The sequence below is a fragment of the Anas platyrhynchos genome, chromosome 21 (genome assembly GCF_047663525.1).
Source record: "Anas platyrhynchos isolate ZD024472 breed Pekin duck chromosome 21, IASCAAS_PekinDuck_T2T, whole genome shotgun sequence".
NCBI classification, from domain to species: Eukaryota; Metazoa; Chordata; class Aves; order Anseriformes; family Anatidae; genus Anas; species Anas platyrhynchos.
The window spans coordinates 11,834,660-11,859,199 of NC_092607.1; the positions used below are offsets into that span (position 1 = coordinate 11,834,660).

At 40.5% G+C, this 24,540-nt stretch overlaps 1 protein-coding gene across 11 annotated transcripts in view; it reads left to right on the forward strand.

Annotated features, from left to right (window-relative positions):
* DOK5 (docking protein 5) overlaps positions 1–17,780 on the forward strand; it is a 45,540-nt gene extending 27,760 nt beyond the window's left edge. For 5 of the 11 annotated variants that reach the window (XM_013105461.5, XM_013105445.5, XM_021276623.2 and 2 more), the window contains exons 3-9: positions 7,006–7,120; positions 7,200–7,340; positions 8,083–8,272; positions 9,583–9,718; positions 15,097–15,159; positions 15,374–15,509; positions 17,127–17,780. In XM_013105461.5, coding sequence (XP_012960915.3) covers positions 7,006–7,120; positions 7,200–7,340; positions 8,083–8,272; positions 9,583–9,718; positions 15,097–15,159; positions 15,374–15,509; positions 17,127–17,194 — 849 coding nt within the window. In that variant the 3' untranslated portion in view covers positions 17,195–17,780. The remainder of the gene's footprint in view (positions 1–7,005; positions 7,121–7,199; positions 7,341–8,082; positions 8,273–9,582; positions 9,719–15,096; positions 15,160–15,373; positions 15,510–17,126) is intronic. The other 6 variants (XM_027473124.3, XM_027473125.3, XM_013105451.5 and 3 more) reach the window with 6 other exon arrangements.
* Positions 17,781–24,540: the final 6,760 nt, after the last annotated feature.

Consider the following 24,540-nt stretch of genomic DNA (forward strand, 5'->3'; position numbering starts at 1 on the left):
CTGGGTTTAGAGGTTTATTTTGGAACAAAGGAAATTCATTCATTACTTTAGGTCCAGTTGGTTTGGACATTCACCTCTTAAATTATTTTAACTTTTGCTTGTCAGGGTATATGCTTCCTTAGAAATCATGTATGTATGTAAGACATCTATTTTTATGTAAAACATTCCAGTCATTATAAGTTAAGCCCATCTATATCTGTCTCTCTTATTAAATGCGATCTAAAGTATCGAGACTTCTACTTAGTTGGCAAAGTCATTGTCCAGGGAACTTTGAAGCAACAAAAGAAATAATACCTTTTGTGTAATATTGACCTTTTTATACTTTCTAATGTCATTCTCTCTTTTTTTTTTTTTATTTTATTTTATTTTAACATGGAAAGGTTAAAGCGTATTAAAACACAGGTCATCTGAGAACAGTCATCTGTAGCTTAGGAAGTGAACTGGAAATTTGCATACACAAAGCAAATTGCCCACTTAATTCATTTTGGACCCACAAGGGAATGAAAATAATTAGGATCCAGGCAACAAAATCTGGGCAGAGAATTGCCTTTCAGGTAACTCTAGTTTTCATTTGGTAAATATAAACAGTCATCCACAAATTACCATATGCTTTAGCAAAATAATATTGGGGGTATGAAGAAATTCTTTCTCCAAGTGAGTTTGGATTTTGAAATGTGCCAGAAGAATCCTTAATATTCCAATACAGAACCAACTAATTGCATACTGCTGACAGGAATACACTGATTCCTCGAGGGGGTCTAAGTTTTAATCCGATTGTATTAATCTTGCCTTGAAACAGCAGAAGCAATTTAAACAGTCTTTCTGTCTAGTTATGGAATAATCCATTTGGAAAATTGAATTGTGTAATTTGTAATTGTTTTTCAGGCTTTCTAATGCAAAACTGTACCAGTAGCAAATTAAACGTTTAAAGTATGACCACTCTACTTATAACTGGCTGTTAAACATTTGTTTTAATGAATACTATCACTTATTACAAACAAAATGTCTGGTTTGAGGCTTTAAAAAAATTAAAGCAACTTGTCAGGGTATTTTGGTATCTTCACTGTAATGCCATGCAGCAAGGCTCAGCACAAGTCTGGAGGTCAGGTATGTGTTGGAGGGGATGACGAGGACAGAAAGCTGGTCACCAGCAGCCGTGGGTATTGTGTACAGCTCCCCTGCTCTGGTGAGTGAAGGAGCAGCTTCTGAGAGCGGTGGTAAAAACTGAATCCCTAGAGCTGGGAGTTATTTTTGGCTTCAGTTTCTTCAAAAAGGCAGCATTGGAATACAGTGGGGTATGGTGGGGTGTGTGCAATCCTGTACCTGAACAAGTGAAAATTAGCAGCTTTTCTAAACTAGAGATTTCCCCACTGAATAAATGGAGATACAGGCATGGCCATAGATTTTATATGTATATATAATCTCTCTATACAATTTTAGTATGTTATTTGTAAGTAGTAAGTTAGATGTGCACAGGCCTATCTTGCATCATAAACAGGGTTGGGCTGGAATTAGTGCAGTGGCATTTACCAGTAAATATTCCTTGGGGTGTCCCAGGAAGCATTCTGTCTGCAGCCCTCACCGAGTGAATTTCCAGCAAGCTGAGACAGAAGCATAAAGTCCTTAATTAAGATTAAAGCATGAGATACTTGCAAACCATTGAATGTGGCAGTTGTGTAGGCAATAAATATGATCCCTTGTGTTCTGTTCTGAAAGGCTACCCATATTTGAGAATTATGTCCTAATTCAAACAGTCATTTGAATTCACAGGGCTGCTAAGATCATTTTTAGTCAACTGTGTGTTTGGCATGTTTGAGAAGGTAACAGAAGAATTTTTTCTTGAGTGTATCTGGTCAGGGTGAAGCTCTGCCTGTTAGTACTGTTGGCCAAGAAATGAATGATTAATCCCTGAGCCTGATTCAGGACTCTTACCACACAGCTCTGCAAGTATTTTAGTTTTTAATCTGATGAAATGTACTTCAGTTATATGGATTTTCATCTTAATGTAAAAGAGTCCTGACTGTAAAGAGGAGGGTGGAAGTATGTAAGGGAAGGTACTCTACTTATTAATCTCAGACAAATAAAACAAATGTATTTAACTATGAAAACATTCTGTTGCAAGAGTCTATCAGGAGGAGAGTTATTTCAAAAATGCAAAAAATAAAACTTCAGCCTCGAATACTTGCAGGTGTTTGGTGTCTGTTTCTGACTCCTTTCCAAAAGCTCAGTGGAGGGGATGTTAGCAGCCTGCCACTTAGTGTGAATTTGGTGCATATGTGCCAGACAATTTGAACCATCTGTTGCATAAGTGTGAGCAACAGGGAGGCTATTTAGGCACCTGGGATAATGATGGCATTTTGCAGCACCTTGCTGGGTGGCACAGCAGGTCAAATAACAAGTGATCTTTAGACAAGCTCTCCCTTAGGAGCACAGGTGCGCTGTTGAGTCTTGGCAGCAGGAACAGCTTCTTGGCTGAAAATGGGTCTTACAAGAAGGGGGATGGTACCATATCAGAGTACCTCTGAAAGGTGAAGACAACTCCAGCAGCTCAGCCCCCAAAAGGAGGAGAGAGCAGCTGCTTACTGACTGTTTTTGCCAGCCATAAAAATCAGGTGCCACAGGGTTGTATCCAGGACCTAAAGCATCCATGAGCCGAAAGACTGAATTTGTCTGGATGCTATCACTTGTGCCATAGCCTTCAGAAGGGTTTCCAGAGATCCAGGTTTGGTCCATCTGTTGTTCTTTGTGTGTACTAAGTCATGTACTGCAGAAAACCTTGGTCTGAAACCACCCGAGAAGAGACAAGACTATGTGCATGTCACTGTAGATATTTGGAGCTGGGCAGAGGTCAGGCTTGAGGGCTGCCTGTCCAGTACGCTTGAGTGAGATGTTTTGGTCTCAGCCTGTAAAGTTCTACAGAAACAAATGCAATCAGGAGGTTTTCAGATGTATGTGAAGACTTTCAGATTATATGGTGTGAAATGCCATTATGCAAGAACTCTGAAGCAGTCAGTGCAGAACAAAATAATCCCCAGGCTGCTGATTGTTGTAGCTAGCAGTTCTCCAAATATAAATACCCTTTCTCCCAGTTCATGGCTAAAACATGAGTTACAAATGATTTGATGATAAGTGAAATTAATGACACAACACTATTGATTTCAGTACATCTTCAAGATAACACTCAAGGGATGCAATCACCTGCAATTTTATTTGACTAGGCTGTGAGCCAGAGCTCTCAGGAGGAACGTGTTTGTGGTACATGGCAGCAGTGCTTTTCAGTACAGTCACTCTGTGTTCACACAGTACATGAGGTGATTCCTGGAGGCACCAACTTACCACACCTGTCTGTAGTGTGTGGACTTACACTGGGTTGGTCTCCTTTGCCTCCTCACCTATCCCAGCACAGAGTACTTGAAGGCAGGGACAAAGTGATGAGGAAGAATCTTGAGTTAGAGCCTTGTAACAACATCGAAAAATTCCATATATAATTTAGCTGTTTTTCAGGCTATGGCTTCAGTCATGTCTCTGCAGCCTTTCTTCTTTCCCCAAACTCGCACTCTGCAGGCCAGGGACAAGCCCCTCAGCCTGAGTTGGGCCTGCACTGACACCACAGTGGGCTCTATGTTTCTATCCCCTGCCATCATGTTGACACAGGGACAGTTTTCCCTTAGAAAGATGAATAAACTGCTGGTTGATACCTCGGAAAAGCAAAATAGACCTCTGTGAATACTGTGAAGGCAATGTATAAGATAAGTAATGTCTCCAGTAATCTGCATTGTCTGCCTCATAACACAGCATGGTTAGAGGGAGTACAGAGCAAGTGTAGGAGAAGGCATAATCAAATGAAAATAAATTTGTGTTCAGAAGGATGAACTTTGGGATTTCAAGCATGAGCTGTGTCTTGGAAAATCTCTATTGGAATATATTACTCTGCCTTTGAGATTACTGTAGGAAAGTACTTATTTGTAACTACCTAGCCTGTCAGAGCATTTTATAAGAAGGCTAAAAATATGGCTATTCTCGACTCCAAAACAATGAGGCCATTATATTCGCAATTCTATATTTAGTCATTTCTAAAGGAAAATCCAGTTGGGTGTTATGCTATCTGGTCAAGACATCTGCCCTCATGCTTCTATTCACCTTGAGTTATGCATAACTCCTTAGTGGTCCCCTGAAGTGATTGTAGCATAAATTGACTTTCCTCACGCAGGGAGAGGAGAAATGACTGCTGTTGTGGGCTATGGGGTGAAGGAGGAGCTGCTGTGTGATATGGTGAGGTTTTCTTGACTGGGAGAACTAAAGCAAAAGAAAAAATTTGGTTGCTAGGTATGGCTGTGGTTTCTGTTCTACTCCGTATGCCGAGATCTTATTGGAATGGCCAAATTGGAATGACCAGCAGCTGTTGATGTGAAGCCATAGACCAGAGGGCAGATGCAGGTATACGAGATACTGGCAGGAGAAAATCTCAGTCCTGGTGTTTGGGTTCAGAGATGTTCCAGTCCACAAGCCACAGCATGGGTATGATAAAGACATAAGCAGAGGTGCGCAAGGCCAGGAATCTTTGGGTATGTAGGTGTGAGCTGGAGATTGGGGTGGAGTCCTAGTAAAAGAAGCTGGGATCAGAAGTGACGCTCCTTTAGTATCCACTGGCAGCAAATGCTCTAATCTTGTCCTTCTCATGTTCCCAGCAGTGTTTTGAGCTGCTCTCATCTGGCCCAGAAGTGCATGACTCAGGCTGAAGATAGGGTCATTAGTGATACTGATTGGTTTGTTTGTCCTTTTCCAGTGCTGTGCAAGAGCCAGCAACATCCCACACAGCCCAGTGTGCTTTGCCTCCCTTGCCAGGCTGCCTGGGGCTGAGGGGCAACATGCCCTGCGTAGCCCCAGGAGCTGATGGGGAGCATGGGCAGTAGGAAACCAGCTGATTCTTCTGAGCCTCCTAGCTGCCCAAAGAACTTCTGTTTCCTGAGACTGCAAAGCGAAGCAGTTTTCTGCTTCCCCTCTGGTATAAACCTTTCTTCAGCTCCCTGAGCCCCACAGCTGCATCCTTAGGATTCATCACACTAGAGACAATTACTGCAATATCCAGCAGTAGGAGTGTTAGGCAACTGATTTTTAAGAAATGAGCTTTCAATTAGGACAAATCCTAGGCAATTAAATGATTTGTTACCAAAATGTGTGGCCAAATTCTGTTTTTGCTAACTTTTGTGTTCATACGTACTTTGTCACTGGTACCAATTTAATTAGTGTGTCCACTTGCAGAAAATGTGAATGTGCTCAGTATAAATGTCAGAGTAGTTACTGTCCTGAATGAAAAAGACATTTTTTTTTCTCTTGTATTTGCATATTTTCTTGGCAAATGAGAAGGACGTGAGAGCTGAACCTGGCAGCTGGCAATTTGTGCTTGACCTGTCATGTGCCTGAGTATGATGGGAATAAGCTATGACAGATTTGTCATATTTAGCAATGAGTTTGTCAGTGTCTTGTTAGCACTGGAGGATGTACTTCCATCATAGGATTTCCTGGAAGAGTAAAAAATTCTCATGCGAAATTAAGTACAATCAAGAAGTTTTCAGTTTTGACACTTCTCAAAATTTTGAACTTCTCAAAATTTTGAGCCTGGAGGCTAGAAAAACCTGAATTCTAAATTTGGCAGCTATGGAGAAGGTTGGTGTGTTCCCTACAGAATGTTTCTTTCATTTGTTATTCCTTTTGCTACTGCACACAGAGTGAATTTGGGGACATCGGTGTGTTGCTTATTTTTATTCTGGGGATAGGTTGCTCGCTGACTGCCGTCCCTTCCATACACAGATTACCTTTTCAGGTCTTTCTTCAAACTGTGATTTTTAACTGTCTGTACTCCTGTGCTGAAAGGAAAAAGCAATAAATGGACTCTAAGGAGAAAGTGACTTTAGGATGAAGGGCCAGAGAGATGCAATGGGTGTGTTGGTTAACCCAAGGTCCTTTAGAGAAACAGTCTCTTTTGCTGGACTCTGCAACACTGATATCTCTTTGCAGTTCCTGAATCTTCCACCTCAGGACTACTGAGACCAAAGTAATGAAGTTTTAAAGTTGCAGATTACAGCTTTGGGAACGTTTTTGTTAAATTCCTATTCTCTTCAGTCCTTAACATGTAAAAGAATCAGAAAAACATTTTCTAATAATGAATATTTAAATATAGCTTCCTGATTCTATGTTGGAGTATTAGCCTTCGTATTATAAAGAATTAAAATAATGAAGAATTTATACTCAGTCAAACTTAGGAATGTTATTTATGGGGGTGAGCGTGAAAACTGAATGTTAGAGAAATGTGAAGGAACTATAGTAGGTATTCGTTAAAGCTGTATACCCTCTCTCTCTATATATATGTGTCCATTTTTGTTGGAGTGAAAGATATTTTTCCAATCAGTTTTTGGCAACCAGTTAACAGAAATCTGTGTTGACAATTCTGTGAATTTATTTTGTGAATCTTTAAAGATAAAAAGCTTTCTAAATACTACAACTTTTTTTAGTGGACCATTCTAACGAATCATCAACTTTCCATCAAAAATAGTTCAGACAACAGCTTTTCACCAGTTTTGACCTCCATGATGAAAGCTGTCCTGGAATTGGATTTTCTTCTCCAAATGGGTGAATGTGTTAGATTTTTGTCATGAATTCTTTTTTTCTTTTGTTACAACTGATTGGTCTTTCTCATGTCTTACTTGATTCTACCTGCCTCTTGGCTTAAATTCTTTTTAGGTTGGATTGCACTGAAGCTTACATGCAGATAGGGAAGGACTCAAGAATACGACTGCTTCAGCATCCAGGGTCTTCAAGTTGATTGCCTGAGGTGATTCATATCAAGGATACATTTTTTTAACAGCAATCGTAGGCATGTTCATGCTCTGTCTCTTTCTCCATCTTATGCAACTTGGTTTAATTCTTTATTTCAGCTTTTCCAGTCAATAATGGATATATATATTTTAAGGTCCCCATAAATGTCCAAATTGTGTTTATTTTCAGGTCACAGAGCTCAATAATGTGAAGAATATTTCACGAATGCCAAAAAGCACAAAGAAACATGCTGTTGGGATATATTTTAATGATGACACCTCCAAAACCTTTGCTTGTGAGTCAGGTGGGTAAAACGGCAATGCACATGAGAAAGCGTAAGAGCATTAATTGTGAAATCATAAATGTATTATACCTACACACAGATTTTCTGGGCATTTATACAGAACTTGAGGCAGATGAGTGGTGCAAGGTACTGCAGATGGAGTGTCTTGGAACACGGATTAATGACATTAGTCTTGGAGAGCCTGACTTGCTTGCATCAGGAGTGGAGAGGGAGCAGAGTGGTAGGTACATAAAATATAAAATACTGACCTTTTAAATCTTTAATTGCATTATTTTTAAGTCTTTTGGATTGTGCATGTGAACATTCAAAATAAATTGGTACCAAAAATTGTTTTTCCTAACTATTCTTGTTTATATATATATATATTTATTACTGCCAGAGATAATGAGCGTGGTAATTAAGTGCTGCAATTCAGGGTTTTAGAATTATTTTGGAATAACTCTTTTATTTCTGAAACAAGTTAGCTGATTTTGGAGATGGAGACTGTCTTTTTGTTGTGTTTCCTTGTATCATGTCTGTACAACACTTTCAGTCTCTGACTGAGGCCATTTATCAACTTTGTAAAGCAAATAATAAATAATAATAATAATTGCATGCAAAAGCTGAGCCCATGGCTACTTCACTTTCCTATGCAAATTAACTAATTATATGCGCAAAAGCATTTGCAATATATTTATTCATGCACACAGTTATATTGTTTGCAAATATCAAGATCATGATGGTGCAGTTCTTTTGTATCTCAACACATGACCAAATGTTTGGTGCCCTTGAAGTGTAGCATTCTAACTGCTCCAAACGTAGAGTTTATTGAGTTATTGGAAGGAATTGAGTCTTTGTTTTTGAAATAATTGTTCAAAGTGGAAATAAAATCTTGTAATAGAGGTGGAAAGTAGGAAATTCCTTTAATGACTTGCACAGTTAATGGGCAGGGATTTTAGACTAACCTTTTGTTTTTCTCCCAGAGAGATTCAATGTGTATTTGATGCCATCCCCTAATTTAGATGTGCATGGGGAATGTACCTTGCAGATAACATTTGAGAATATCTGTCTTTGGGACATCCAGAATCCCAGACTAAAACTCATCTCTTGGCCATTAAGTGCCCTCCGACGCTACGGGCGGGACCCATCTTGGTTCACGTTTGAAGCAGGGAGGTAGGTGTGTGTTTGCTGTAGTGTGTTCCTTTCCTTGGTGGTGCTCTGGACAGCTTCTGAAGGCTGTCGAAGGATGTGGGAGCTTATCTTCAGACAGAGGGCTGGTTGTGTACCTTCTGTTAAAATAAAGGTTTTAATACTAATATTTAAAACAAATAAAAATAGCTCTTAAATCCAGGTTGCACCTTGAATGGAAGAAATGGCTCAACAAAGGAGGTGCCTGACGATGGGGTGGGAGAGCTGTGCTATCCCAGAGGATGCCAGGTGGAGGCTGACAGCACTGTATATTATGTATAGGCTTGTTCTTAAATCAAGAGTTGTATATGAGACAGTGGATCAGATAGACATGTTTGTGAAGAAAAGGTGAACATCATTCCAAAATTTGTACAACATGGGCCTTTGGGCATGGAGTTACAGATTTTAAGCAGTTCTGTGCAAAGATAAGCATTTGAAGGGTAGACGAGTGTTTCCAAGTCGTTTCCCAGAAGCAAAATAAAGTAATGGAGAAGGGATTCCTGTTTTCTATCTATTTGACAAATGGGTTTATAAGAAATTTGAATGCAGTTCCTTGTTTTAGAGATGCTGTTTTCTGTTGCTTCCTGCAGCTTATGTTTAATGAGCTGAAGTCTTTGTGTGGCTGAAGTTGGAGCATTGGTTCATTGAACTAAACTACCAAATTCTTTCAAAGGGTTATGGTTGCATTATTTTAAATAAGCAAATTAAAGAATTGTAATAGTAAAAGAGAATCTCATCCTACAATTAACTTATCTGGAGAGAGAAAAGGCATTCAAATGCTTATACTCTGTATTGCTGCAGAACTTTGTTCTCTCAGGAAAAAGGATATGATGTTTTTAAGTCATTGATCATGCATTAGTCATTGCAAGACAATGCAATTGGGATGCTAAGGATAATGTATCTAGGGTTTCAAGTGGAAGACAAAACTGCAAAACTCATTACAGGCAATATTGAAAGTCTGAAAGGGAAAGAAGGCAAATTAATCCCACCTTTTAGTCTAAAATTTATAAACCTGGGTGTTGTGCATGAACTCTCTAGAGGCTAAGCACTTTTGAGAAATTAGTGATACTCACCTGGGTCTGTGTTTGAGAAGAGTAATACCAGTATGGATTAAAACAGTGAGGTTGGACTAGGGCTGTTAAAGCCCATATAGATAACTTTGTTCCATATTTCAACAACCTTTTGCTTTCCTACCGCTTGTGCAATAACGCTTCTAGAGCAGCAAGGTAAAGTTGAGATCACCGTGAGCAAGTGAAAATCTCACATTTGGATCCCGTCTGTTCTTGCTTTGGCAGAATGTGTGACACAGGAGAAGGACTATTCATCTTTCAGACACGAGATGGGGAAGCAATCTATCAGAAGGTTCATTCGGCTGCTCTGGCCATAGCAGAACAACATGAGCGCCTGTTACAGAGCGTGAAAAATTCAATGGTATGGCTGCTCACCATGCTTGTTATTCTGCACTGGGCACCAGTGAATGGTGTTTCTTCACTGTGACTTTGTCTTTTGATTCACAGATAGCAAACAGTCTGATTATTGTTCTTAATAAATTATCTCGATTATTATGTTTAGGCCAGTATATATAACTGGGATTGCTTTTCAAGAATCTGAACAATAGGGGAACTTAGTCCATGATTTTTGCATTTGGAAAACTGTAAATAAGTGTGACTTAGTTCAGAGATGATAAGCTCCTGTCAGCATAGTCGGCATTCTCGCTATATTCTTTTAATTAATCACCATCATGAGTTTGTTGTTTGGAAACATTTATCATCAATCTATTTGCAAAATGTTATGGCTCATGCTCAGTTTTCATTTGTTAATTATGTCTACACTTGAAGGATGATTTGGATAGAGTCATATGGTTCAGATTAAACTGTGGGGGAGGACTAGACGTGTTTGTCTGATCCCTCAGTGGATGTCTGTTTTCCGCAAATGCTTTTTGTGTCTAAAACTCATTTTATGACACTCATTACTGCTAGGAGATGTAGGAGTGTAAGATGCAAGCTAACATACGGACTGAGAACTGAGATGGTGTGGGATCTCCAAAAACATTCCATTGAAGAATAGCAGTTTTATGGCACTTGCATCTAACATGTTTCCAGATATTACCATTTCATTTCTTTGTTTTCTCATGAAACCTGTAGAATGAAAAGGGATCTTTTGTAAATGACGTATCACAATTGGTCTCTGCGTGACAGGGCTCACAGATTGACTCTAACAACAAAATTAGTATCCTGAAGATAAGACTTTCTGGAATGTATAAAATACCCAGAATGGAAAACTGTGCAAGAGCCTGGCCATAAACAACATCTCTATTCCAGGCAGTAGTAATAGATTTATGTAATCTGCAATAAGAATTATGTCTTTCCATTTTTATGAACAAAACCACATCCATGTCTAATCCTTTTAGTGATTCTACTAATATCTTGGTTTCAGGGGTAAGTTGTAATGATGAGTTATCTCAGTATTAACCAGATGACTCAGTGGAGATAAAGCAGAAAATGTCATTACAACTTGTGGAACTCGTAAGTTTTTCAACCCTTCCAGGCTTACTAGGAAGAAGCTTGACACATTCCTTTCTTTCAGTTAAAAATGTTAAAGCTAGTAGGTGATCTGCAGCCAGCATTGCTGGTATTTTTCCCTTTCCTGGTAAAGTATCATCTAACACCATTTTTGCTATCTTTGACTTTTGTTCAAAATAAAGAATTTTCTACTTCCAGTTAGAGAAGGCAAATTCTATTCAAGACTATCTAAAATTATCTAATGTGAGACAGATAAGTAGATGATGAGCACTTGTTAGTAATTAATTTAAGCAGATTAAAATTGACCTAGCCTAGGTCAGCCTAGCTAGCAAACATTTGTAGCACACCAGCAGCAGTACAACCTGTTGAGAGTACAATTTCAGTTCCAAAGAAGAGAGAAATTAATTAATTGTAGCCTCCTGAAATGAATGGGCTTTTGGGCAATTTCATATATGGTGGTTTTACATTTGTGTAATAGCATCTTTAATATGTGGTGTCTGATGCTGTGCTGTAAAAATTTCCAATATACAAGTGCCAATACAGTCAACAGATGCACAGTTTCAATAGAGAGCAGCTGTACAACCTCGAAAAGCTTTTTCATGAATATTGTGTCCAACCCCCACCCCTCTAAATCTAGTTTTATATACACTAGAGCGCTAAATGGGGAATAAGAACATATTCCTGTCGAACTGGAAGTCTTGTAATTTAGTAGCTGAATATAATTGTTTCAGATGAGTCTATATGCCCCTGAACATGAGTTTCCCAAGTCTGTCATAGAAGTGTCTGATTCCAAAATGCTCAGCAAGACTTAGTCCATTCTCTTGGTTTCAAGGATACTCAGATTTACAGCTTTGGACAGAGGACCATTATATCAGTGTACAAATCAGCTAGCTACTTTTGCAATTTACAAAATACTTTGTAAAGGTCATCTTCATCATTCAAATTGATTTATTTCCCCTGTATTTTAATTCTGATTGAAAACATCAAAAAGGCGTTTATTTTAGATATTTGCACTTCATGCTCAGCTGTCTGAGCTGTCTTACATTGTTTTTATCTCTAAGAATTATTAACCCCGTGTGAAATTTTGTATCAGTGAAGCTTGAGCTACTGTTTACTGAAAGGGTAAATAAAAGTAAAAAAGTAGAAGACTGGTGGTGAGAAATTAAGTCTTCACCGAGCATCTTCTGTTTTAAGCTGAAATCCTGGCCTCTGCTACCACTGATGTGATCATCTGAGATGGAGGTGAAGATTGTATTAAGCTACCTGAGGGCTTCTGGAGACTGTGCAAGAAAAGGGAGTTGAATGTCCCATGCTGAAAGAGCAAATAAAGCTGCCAAGTACTGTTGAGAGCGTGGGCTATAATGTGTCTGTCACCTCCCTAGCAGTCACTTGCTTTATAGTTCAGTTTGTGACTATAACCGACTCTGGCTGCTGAAACGCATGTGGAAAATTGACGTGATAGGGGTTCCTCAGCTGAGAGCCTCAGCCTGACACTTTCTATTCATGTGCTGTGGCTTTCTGGTGAGGTCTGAGCATATGCTGACTGGAGTCTGACACACGTTCACAAGTGGGTGTTATTTATTTTCCTTTTCAGCAAATTCAGAGATCTCCCTTTTCTCTTTTAAAGGCAAAAAAGAGCTGGCTCTGCTTAGCGATGCATGAAGCCGTTCTGGTCAGTGGTAACTCACCTCGCCCAACTGTTCCTTTCCCTTCGCTTTTGCACTGCCAGACAATAAAATGAAAATATCTATTCAAATTGTAGACATATTGTCATGAATATTTGGTTGCCATGAAAACTGACAGGAGTAGTGCTGTGACTTGACTGCTGTCATCTCTGCCTGGTTGCGGTTTAGGTTGCTTTAGAAAAAGACATTACAGCCTGACATCTCGCTAAGAAGTAATAACAGTGAACCTCTCCGTTTTGGCAGCTAAAGCTCAGCGCTTCAGAGAAAGATATTATCAGCCGGTTTACTGGCAGCTTTGGCTGACTCTTCTTCCCCTCTCTACAACCGAGGAGTGTGCTCTGTGCTAGATCCATCTGATGTACGAGTACGTCAGTCTTGGCTAGGGCCTGCTATCCTCTCTGACCATTTCCAGAGAGATTGATAATTAGGAGTGGAAAAGGTGCTCATTAACTTCTGGAGTGAAAGAATACTGACTAATAGCGTAAGACAGTAAAAGAAAGCCACTCAAAACAACAGCGATGCGTTAGTGCCCTTTAATTTCTGAAGCTGTTTTATTTTAATTACTGTTGAGTATTAATAGTATTAATAAATTTACTTCATTAGGAAGAAAATCACCTCAAAAACATAGCAACGCTCTCCATGTGGGTGTCCCAAGATGAAGGTTTACATAGTGCACATTGCTTAAAAACAACATGCTCTGCAAAGTCTTTGAGAATTGTGTATTCCATCTTGAGAGAAAAAACTTTTTTCTTGCTCTTTCTTTAATTCCTTTTTCTTTTTTTTTTTTTTTTTTCCTTTCTTTTAAAGAAAAGTGTGTGTCTCATGCTAGCTTTGCTGCTTGCTAAAGCAGGACACAAAAAAGAAGATACTTATTCTTCCTTCCCTGGGACTTATGTGGGACTTGTGGGAACAAACAGCACCTGACCCAGCCCCAGCGAGCTGCCTTAGTGTAGCTCAGCACATCTCTCACTCAGGTGCCAAGAAGCGACAAGAGGTGGCATCGCAGTTCCCTGGCTGTTTTCAGCTCTGGTTGCTGCTGCTTGGGTGTGCAGCTTCTCCATCCCCTTTCTCCATGGATTGCTCGTAGCCAGCAGAGCTCTGAGGTGGCTTTGTGTTGGCCCTCTTTGCTTCTCCTTTGGTTTAAGTGTGACTTGGCATAATTTGATCCTTGACATGTGTGGAAGGAGCTGCATCTGAACCGCTTTGGGGATCCTGATACCATTTCAGCACCATCCCCTGGGAGGAAGAGGGTGAGAGGCTATGGATTAGGTGCCCTCCAGTTAACAAATTATTTGTTATATTAATGATACGTGGAGTTACATGTCTCATTTGGTCCTCTGCTTGCAGCCAGTGCTCGTGCGTGTTCCAGCATATCAATTCTGGCAGGTTTTGACCAGCTTACGGTGGTGGGTGCTTCCAAGGAATAAAGCCAGGTCATTATCAAGCTATTCCTACTTCTTTGGTTGCCACAGAGATACAGTAGGTTAATTGTGAGAATGAAATCAATCATCATTTAGGCTGCTTTAGCTCACAGTCCGAGGTGTTTTGATGAAGTGCCGTGTATTCAGGACATAGCATCTTTTCTCCAGCTGCAGGTTTTTTAATTTCTTCCCATGCTGACTGAGTTCAGGAGGGGCACCTCTTCTGGCCCTTTTCTGTGTCTTTTATCTTCTTTCCCCAGCTGCTTCTCCTTTTCCTCTGAAGATACCCTTTTGTTTTTTTTTGCTCCTCTCCTGAGAGCAGACATGTTGCTCAAACTGCCTTAGCTTGTTGCTCAACTCACCAGTAAGTCGAACCACCCAAGAAGCATCTCCAATTAGGAAATGCCAGCCTCACAATGCTCTGCTGGTTCTGCTCCAGTAGGAGGTTGTTGTTTGTTTCTGTGGTGCTGCTGTGTGTGGTGACACCGCAGGCGGTGCCGGGCCTTCAGTGAAGGAGCTGTGATAAATACACTGTGTGGTGTAGGTGGAAACTTGCATTGTGCAGGGACTCGCATCCTACTGACTTGGAGGTGGGTGTTTTAAGAGCAAGGGTTGGTCTGGGTTTGCTTTTGTTTTCATATATTTTACCTTGATATCACAGGCACAGCATCCACAATACAGAGAGGAGGTTGAGGGTTGCTGGCACCTCTGAAGAACTTCAAAATGGCTCACTTCAATGATGTCTCTTATCTGCCTCCTCTCTGTGCTTGGTTCACTTGTTTTGTTTTTGCTCCAAAATATACTGAAATTCTTGTAAAAGATTCTTTCACCTCAGGTCTTGTGAAACTAAAATGTAAAAGCTTACTCTTTTTGTAAAAAGCAACTTTATAAATTAGACAAAGGCAAGTACAGATTTGGTATATTTGAACTAATGTTTGCTAGAGCTTTGGAAAGAGAATTTTAGCTGTACTGTGAAGCTTGTGATAAAATCCAAACACTTTTGTCAGTTTGCATATGTGTGTTAATGAATTCACACGAAATATGTCTAATCAGGTTCTTGGTGTGCTAAGGTTGTACTTAGCTTTGGGAAGCTGGGAAGTAGTTGGGAGACTCTCCGTTGGCTTTGTTGCTGAAGGGGGAGTACTTTCCTATCTTCCACTGACTCCCCATTTCTGTTTCAGCTGCTTGAGTTAAAACTCCCCTCAGGGGAAGCAGTGCTAGCGCAGGACCAGGGGAGCACAAAGGTGAGCTTTGGCGCACAATAATAGCGTGGCCTCCTAACCTGAGTGCTGTGTGCCCGTGGAGACTAACTGGGGTTAGTCACTGCTGCTGGTATAGGGCGGGCTGATGGATGGAGGGAGAGGCTGTGTTGACAACATCATTAGAAATCTTTACAGGGTGTGGTTGTGTCTTTTCTCTGAGGATGTGTGATAAGCACAACTGTCTCCTTCACATCAGTTTACTGCTTTGCAGCTTCAGATGAAGATGAGCGAGCGAGCCGTGTCCCTCAGCACCATGGTGCCCTTGCCCCGCAGTGCCTACTGGCAGCACATCACACGACAGCACAGCACTGGCCAACTCTACGGCCTGCAAGGTAAGGGGCTGGGACTGGACAGGGCCAAGGCACAGATCAGATAACAGCACTGTTGAAGCATTTCATCAGCTTTCCATCCCATGAATCGTTCATGCTCAGTTGAAGCCAGTTGCCACTGCTGTCTAGCAGATGGAGGGAAGCACGTGTCCAACCTTGAGATGGATGACTTGTTATTATCAGGACATGCTCATCTCACTTCCTGTTGGGGAGGGAGCCTTGATTTGACAAATTTTATGACCTTTTTTTCAGATAACCAAGGAGACATTACCGGTACAGGGTGGCCAGTGAGGGGCGCACAGGCAGCTTTGGAAAAGCCAGCAGGAAACAGACTGAACACTTAATAGAAGTGGGACAGGCAGCACACTGTGGAAATCTTTTGGAGGATATTTTTTTGCTTCTTTTTTGTTAGCCCCTCAGATGTTAGGAGTTTCTAAAGGAATAATGAATCTTAGATATTTACTCTTTTAAATAAAGCTGGAGACTCTAAAGGTCAGAACCTCCAGAATATGAAATATCAGAAATTGTGATTAAAAATGGCAGGCTCTCTCATCCCTGGTGTATGTGGCTGTATTACATTCTTATCCTCTAATTTTTCAAAAAATCTGAAAAGTAAAAGCCAACCATATATTTTTTTTTTCCTTTTCCTGTTTTGAACACTAGAGGGGGCAGGCAGCACATGAAAAGCCAAACATCCCACATGTTTCAGATGGAGGAATGAATAATAAAAGCAGCACTTATATGCCTGTTCAAATTTGTTCAGTAAATTAGGGCATGGGAAGATGACCTGCTGGTGGCAGCCTGTGACACACAAGAAGAAAACTACTTACAGCACTGACACAATCAGGGGATTGGTCTTACTGTGCCTTACTATAGAGTTCTTTATTAATACAATAATTCAGCACTGTGTTGACACAAGATAAATAGATTGTATGGGTACAAACCACTTGTTTTGTGTTTAGAAAAGTAGCTTGCTTGTTAAACTAAAAAGAGATCCTTGGGGATTCTAGTCATGAGAATGTGGTAAAAGTCTTTGAAAAATCCTGACCCTCGGGGGGTGTGTGGACAGGAAGCCATGCAGACCTTATTGTAATTAGGAAAGACACTGAAGTCATTGTCTCATTCAGCAGTGACATGGCAGCCTTAACATCTCTAATTAGATTAGGTTGCCAAAATTTTGAAATGGTTCAATTATTGGAGAAAAAAATATTGAATATAAAATAATTGTTACACTGAGTTACATAATTTTTGAAACATTTCACTCCTTGGAAGGTAGAGGCACCTGAAATTTTGTAAGCAGAAACTTTATTCTACCTAAGTTGGAACTGATGATTTTTGAATTGGCTCTTTTTCCCTTTTCTGATGTACCCCCACCCCCCAAAAAAAAAAAAAAAAAAAAAAAAAAAGTTAATAAAGTATGCTTTTCATTCAACATGCAGTCAACTTAAAAGTAAATAAATAAATAAATAATTGTACAACTTCTGGTTCTGCAGGAGGGAAAGCAGGGATAAGTATAATTAAAAGACCATAATCTGTACTTAACATAGTCCTTTATAAAGTGCTGAGTATGATACCTCTGCCTTACTGAGTGTTCTGTTTTTTGCATCTGATTTGGACAAGATGTTTCTAGCCCAGTGAAGCTTCATCGGACGGACACTTTTCCAACCTACAGATCAGACCATCGATAAAGGACTGTGAAGAACTTTACAAACTCTTCTGACAAACTGCCCTGATGGATGACACTGATGGCAAGCAAGGATAGAAACACTGAAAAGTTCAAGTTGGATGAAAAATTCTTGCAGTACAATTTTTTTTTTCAAACTTTGTCAAAAGTTAAAATGATTCTGTAGATACTGAGGAGGGGAATGCAACCATCAGACCCTCCAGTGTTTCTTTTGTATCTTACAGCTGGACAGAGAAGTCACTCCCTAAATATTTCCAAATGTTTTTTGTATAAGTATGTTGTAAATATGAGACTCTCCTGTTGTGGTGTGGTTCCATTTTGTCTGTTACGGCTGTTGGTTCCCTGATGTCAGCTGTCATCCTTGTCTGTTGTAATGCTTATCTTCAGTTATTGACATTACCATTCAGCATAACCCCTGACCTTTGAAATAGTGGCCAGTTTTGAGCAGCTATTGGATACGTTTTTTTTTCCCTGTTTGAAGCCTGATGGAAACTTGATTGATTTCTTTTGAAAGCACACACTCTATCTTCTACTTCCTGTATTTATTTCCATCTCTGTAAATGTTTAAAATAAAAATAATTCCGACTTAATCTGTAGTACAGCACTTCTTGTCACTGTCAACCTCATGAACAGGGCTACTGTGTGGGCACTGGGGCACTAGGAGGGAGCATGAATGGGGGCAGTGGGTTGCTTTGGGTTCCCCTCCTACCTGAGGCAACACTATTAACTGGGGAGGGGGAGGGGGGGCTGGGGCTGGTGAAATAGAGCAGTGATTCAACAATCTCACAATGCCATAAATCACTTTGTGGCAGAAAACATTTTTCTGTTTTGTGACAGCATCCATGTTAGGTACTACTTTTATAGATTGGCACTGGCATCTTCGTTTAACAGGAAAAATGTTCAAAAATAGCTTAGTTGACTGCTGGATGCTGTACAAGATGGTCAGAAACAGGTAGCAGCTATAGAAAGAAAGCTATGATTATCCTGAATACAAGAGAAATACTGCATTCAGGTGAGCATAGTTAAATCATTTTGTTAAAAGGCTTTTGAGTTAAGAATGCCTTGTCAGGTTTGAAGTTGAGCTGATCATCTCTAACCATGTTATTGCTGCTCACTTTACAAGCTTAAGGACTAGGTCTTATTTCGGTTGCCTGTTTGGGGAGTTTGGTCTCTGCATATTTTAAAATGAAAAAATGAGATAAAATTCTAATGATGGTTGCGTTTTTTTAGGTATGTACAATGTTTGCAGTTATTCTTTCAGCTGATATCCTGGAAGAAAACACAGTGACTGAAGAAGATTTGTAGAGAGTGAAATGGTTCAGGACAAGCTGATTTTTTCCTATGACAGAGGTCTTATGGTTTGAGTAAAAACAGCAAATATCTTAAGCTTGGCTGAAGATATTCATAATTCTGAATATGAAGCAGACTGGGAGTATGGGGTGTTGATCATGACATACATGAAGTAGACTTAGTTTCAGAGAAATGCTTTCAATGTTGGAGAAAAAGGAGATCCAGACTGAATTCAAAATGATCTGGACAAATTGGAGAAATTCCATGGGGACAGGTGCCTAAGTAAGGCAAACTGACTACCCAAATACACAACAGAAAGAAAACCAAGGCAGCAGCCCTTTAGGAAGTGAAGTGTTACAGCAGACTGCAAATGGAACATGAGGCAACAAGACTATGTTGCTGCAGAACATGTAGACGTCATAAGGGAATGTAAAAGCATTTAGCCTTCAAGACAGCTGAAATAATTCTTCAGCTCTGTTTAAGCCTTGCAAGGTCTCAGCTGGAGCCATGTGTGGTGGTTGATCCCGAGCTAACCTGCTCAGCTACTACAAATAGCCCTGGTACAGTGCTGACACTTGGGGATAGTTCAGCTCTTGGTTTTGCTGTGTGCTATACAATATCTTTAGCTTTCTTTATTAAACTTACATGTGCACTGGGAATAATGAAGGAGCAAACGTTTCCAAGTTGATTCAGCTTTTCTGTTTATTACAGTGTCCTGATGTAAGCAGTCACTCTAGTAAGTGTTTATTTATTTATTTTTAATTTTAACTGGCATGGGCTTAATATCAGTGAATCAGTTTAATAAACTCATTATAGATGAGTTTATTACATCTAAAAGTGTTGTCATTAAAGAACTGAAGGTGAGGGAGCCTTTCAGAAAAGCAAACCAGTAAGTTTAGTGAAGGTAAATGTCTTTCTAGAGAGAAAAAAAACAAAACACAAATGTCATTATTGCTTTACACCTTAGTGCAAAGATAAGATTAATCTGTGAATAAGGATTATGTTGACTTTATTTCAAAGCTGAGCTGATAACATAAAGAAGTGACTGAAAGGCATATTACGACTAATAGGTCTTTATTTTTCAGGTTTGCTCCTGCTAATGTATTCCCTTTAGAGCTGACAGCAACACCATCTTTTGTTTTATCATGGATATGACAGCTCAGTAAATGCTTTTATTCACCTCTCACTCATGCTGTGATTGATACACTAAGACTTCAACTGGTGAACAGTCAAATTGTGAAGAAAACAACAACAAAAAAAACACACTAACTTTGCCCTTTAAATGAAGGATCATTAAATCATCCAGCTCTGATATTATTCTTTCTCATGAAACTGTTGGTGAAGGATGGGGGGGAAGTCCTAAAAGTAACTTTGCTTTGGATTGCTTTGTGTATGATATGATATCAAGAAATTCATTTTGATTTGTTGTACTGACGTTAATCTTGGCATCATTACTGCCTTGCTTATTTAGCAAGGTCATTAGCTGAAGAAAGGAAGCCAGTTTGCTACTCCCATCATCACTGGCTTTCTGGTGCAGGAAAGGTTTTCACTGTATTTGGAATTGTTGAGACTACAGTAGTTGTGTTTGTGCCATCATGTGTGCAGTGGGTGCCAGTGGTACCTGGTGCCCTGGTGAAGATGGATGCAGAACTTGAGTGGAAATCTTCCAGGTGACCAAGCCGCACTCTTCAGAGACATACATCAGAAAATATGCTGCAAATCAGTTTGTAGAGCTGTGGGCCTCAGAGTTACCATGGATTCAAGGATTAGTGCATGAAAAGCTCTGGACTTTTCTCTAACTTTTGCCTAATTTTGCAAAGTAGCTTCAATTGCTCCACCAAATTCCAGCATGCCCTTTTGTATCCTTCAACCCTGCTCTTTCTCAAATGTGCACAGATCTTCCTAGATAAATGTTTCAAAGGTGCAAAAATGTTCTGCAAAATCATCCTAGAGAGCAGCTTTTTGGCTCTCTATAACCTCTCCCATTCATACAACTCCAAGGAATGCTGTGCAATTTCAAAGACCAGGCAGGAGTGTCTTCTCCCATCCCTTTAATCCCACAAAAGACCAGTGGCCGGTCTTCAAGTTATAATAGCGGAGAAGGAAGAAATGTTTCAGGACTAAAAGAAATATTTCAGAAGCTGAAAAGCAAGCGTAGAGCTGCTTACCCCACTTTTCATATCCATCCTAAGAAAAGTTCCTCTGTCTTCTGAGCAGCTAAGAACCAGCAAGCAGATAATAGCACAGTGGTAGATGGAGACAGCCCAGGCTGCTGTGGCAGAACTTGGTGGGTAATGATCTTAAAAGGCTAATCTTGGAATCAAGTACATTAGGGGAAATGAAAAAACACATCATGTCAAGACTTCAAATTGCATTGCTTTTTCTTAGACATTACAGGTAACAGAATGCAAATGCTGTTATCTAAAATAGCATAGAGGGCAGCGGGAAGTACTGCTCATTGCTGTGCTGCTACAGAAATGGGATGGATGACGCCCTCTCCATTTCATGTTACAAAGGGACATGGTGTCAATCGAGGCCTTTGAGCTAGATGAACAGCCTGGCCCAGCCACCTTATAGCTCACCATGGTTCCCATCCCCATGGCATCCTTGCCCAACAGTTCTAGCTGGGGGGGTCTTCAACTATTTAGATATTAACAGAAGGTTGAGGCTGGTTTCTGTCTTTGGAGGAAAGCCCAATGCAAGGTAAAATCTCTTCAAAAGGATTGTAGAGATCCCTTAAGTTAGTTATCATATTTTCTTGAATTGGCAATACTTTTTTTTTTTTTTTCCTCTTTAGCAACCACAGTCTAGAAGTCTTTTTGAACAGGTACTTGAACTTCATCTGTACACAGCAACTGGAAATGACTGGCTTTCCTATTACTTTGGATATGCAGATATCATACCAGCCTTTTTGCAGTATTGTTCAGGTTTCTGAATCGTGGAGTAGAAACCCTAGAATGTGTTTATTGGTGTTGTTTTTATTGTTGTTTTTGAAACTGTTTGAAATGACTAGCCAGGGAAAGTCCAGTAGCATGGTCCAGAATTCCCAAGAGCCTGCTTTAATCCACTTTTGAAACAAACAGCTGGTCCCTTGTGTGAACTTTTTGGATGGAAGCAGATGTGCTGTGGCCGTGCAGAGGGGCACCTCCAGCCTGCCCCAGGCTGCCCTGCACAGCCAAGGAAGGACAACCTGGGAAGGATGGGTGCTGGTGGGACACTTTTGGCTGCTGCCCCCTCATTAAGGGAAGAAACCGTGTGATTTCCTTGGCTCTGCCAGTGTTTCTGGCCATCCCATGGAGCAATAGCAAATAGCATTCTGGCTACTCAAGGCCATATTTTTGGAACTGTGTCTTTGCATTTCAGGCAGCTTCATGCTTGATAAGCTGGTTGTGTCTGGGGATAGCGCTGAGGCCTGGGGCTTTAAAAAATATTAAAAAAATAAGTGGGTATTTTCATCATAATGCATTTTTTTTAAAATTTTCTTTATGTAGGAGATCTTATACTTTTTTTCTTGACCAAGATTTGACAATACATTTTTTGATTCCTTGAGCAAGGGGGGTGGGTGGGGGGGTAGGGGTTTAAGTGAGATGTTTCAGCACTCCTCTGAGCGAAGCAGCTTTTTTTTTTTTTTTTTTTTTTTTTTTTTTTTTTTTTTTGTGTTTGGGCTGTTGCTGATATTTGTTATTAAAACTGTTAGCATTTAATTCTGCTTACCCTTATCACACCTTACAGCAGAAAAGCATGATTAATTAATATTTAAGCAGATGAACATCTCTTGAAGTTTGTGACTCGCAGCCAGAATGTCATTAATTTAAATAATCACACAGATGAAATTAATGCAATAAGTGTTGTATCTGAGTCGTGTTGCTGAGCAATCCTGGATAGTGCATAATAACAGTGGTGCCTCAGGCGCTGAGATCAGGGGTCGCGATGTGATATTTCTGTGTATTCATTAACTTTCACAAGGGCAGATTGATCTTCTGTTTCCAGGAACACTAATGAACCATTTTCTTATTTTTAGGGAATTTTCTATCACTACCCCTAGCCATGGAGTGTTTAAAGAAAACCTGTTTTCAAACAGAAGGCTCTAATTAGAACTCGGGCCTCAGCTGTATTGATTGCACTACACTTTCTCTGTGGATTTACAAATGCCAGCAAATAAACTTGCCAGGAAGTTTGCTGTTGTGGCTTGCTCTTCAGTATTTAGCCTATGTGTTGTTCTGTTTCTTGACAAGCCCGTAAGAGGGAATTAACTGCTGAGACATTATTTTTGGATGATTGGTTTTGTGTGTGAATATTTTTCCCTGCTGTCTGTCTTTTTAATACCCTGGAAACCCTAGAAATTAAAGTTGTAAGGAGTTCAACTTGCATCAAGCTGGCTAAAAATAAATAAATACGTAAGTAAGTAAGTAAATAAATAAAGTAAGTAAGTAAGTAAAAAAGCAAGTAAGTAAATAAATAAATAAGACGAAAAACAGAATTTAATCTCTGGTGAGATTAATTTCGGCTGTTTATTAAGCCACACACGACCGGGGGAATTACCAGACGTGAGGAAAAAAGTGCACCCCGGCGCAGCACCAAAGGGTGCGATGCCCGCCGCGGCCGCCGGGTGCCAGCCTTGCCCCGGCAAAGGCCGGGGAGGCCGCGGGGCTCCTCCTGCTGCCTCCCCCCGAGCCCGTAGCTCGTCCTCGTCCGTTCGTGGTCCTTCTGGTGCCACCTTCCAGCGTTTCTTCCCCACCGAGCCCGTGCACGCGTTGCTTGCGCAGCAGTAGAAGCGAGGTGAAATGTTTGGATATAATATTCTCTGTAGCTTAAACCTTATGGAAACGTGCGGGAGAGCTCTGAGTTCTTTGTACAAGCAATAACCGTGACTAAAAATGCTTTCACAAGCACTGCTGGTGCCCTTTGTGCAGCAGGTGAGCAGGGCTGAGGGGCATTGCAGTTTGCACTTTGCTGCTGACCCGAGGCAGGTGTTTGGGCTGCACGACTGAAGCCCTTCCTGACAGGTTTTGCCCAGGGAAACCGAGGGTGGACGAAGCTGATGAACAACTGAATTTGCTCAGATTTCTCCTGCCACTTATGTCAATTCAAGAAATCAGAGCCTGGAAATGAGCCCCAACCCTCTGCTTTCAGCTCCTGCTGCATCTCACTAAAGGGGCTGAGGTGGAAGGCTGTTGGTTTGCTTGCTTGTTTTCTTATTAAATTATTCCTGCTTTCTGGTACTATCTTATTATTTTATTTTTTTTTCCCACACAAGGTCAGATGCGCTATCTGAATGTGGATGTGCCTTTGGAGGGCAGCACAAGGTGTGACCTCCAGTCTGTGCTCCTCACCTTCTGCAGCATCCATGGCCGGGTGCTGCTGCACCCACCCCACCTAGGTCACAGCCACCCAGCTGCAGTGGGACATCTTTAAAGCTTGCTGAAATCCACCTCACTGCAAGAGGAACAGCATATTTCTGAGCAAATTCCTCATGCCTGAGCAGAGAAAACAGGGGATGCGGGTGACTTACCCTACCCTTGTGTTTCAGGTACAGGTTACAGCGCAAGTGAAGGTTTTTATAACCACAGGTGAGGAAAATAGCGTTGTCTTGATGGGTTTGTTTACAGCTCAGGCTCTATTTCCAGTATGACCTGGGCGTCCTGCTTGGTTTCCCTTCCATATTGTAAAAATGGGAACGGCACGTCTGTGGGCAGGAGTCCCCAAAATGACCGTGTAGGAACAGCCGTGCCGTGCTCAGAAACAATACAGGAAGGACCCCATAAAGCAGTGTGAAGAGGACCTCTGGTCCTATCAGGCAAATTATACTTTAAAGGAGGCATAAAAAAAGAGACTAATTACCTGTGCTCATTAAGGTACTTTTGGTACTTTTTTGGAAGAGAATTGCACCCTAGCCACACTTAAAATCCCCCTTAAACTGCCTCAATCTTCTCTCTCATTTTTTCCAGGTTGACTTTCCCTAACCTCCTGTCCTATACTTTTATATTCTGTTGTGAACTTAAAAAATCTGGCATGCTCTACTGCAGAGGTGGATGGGCTGTCTATATGTAGTGCATGCAA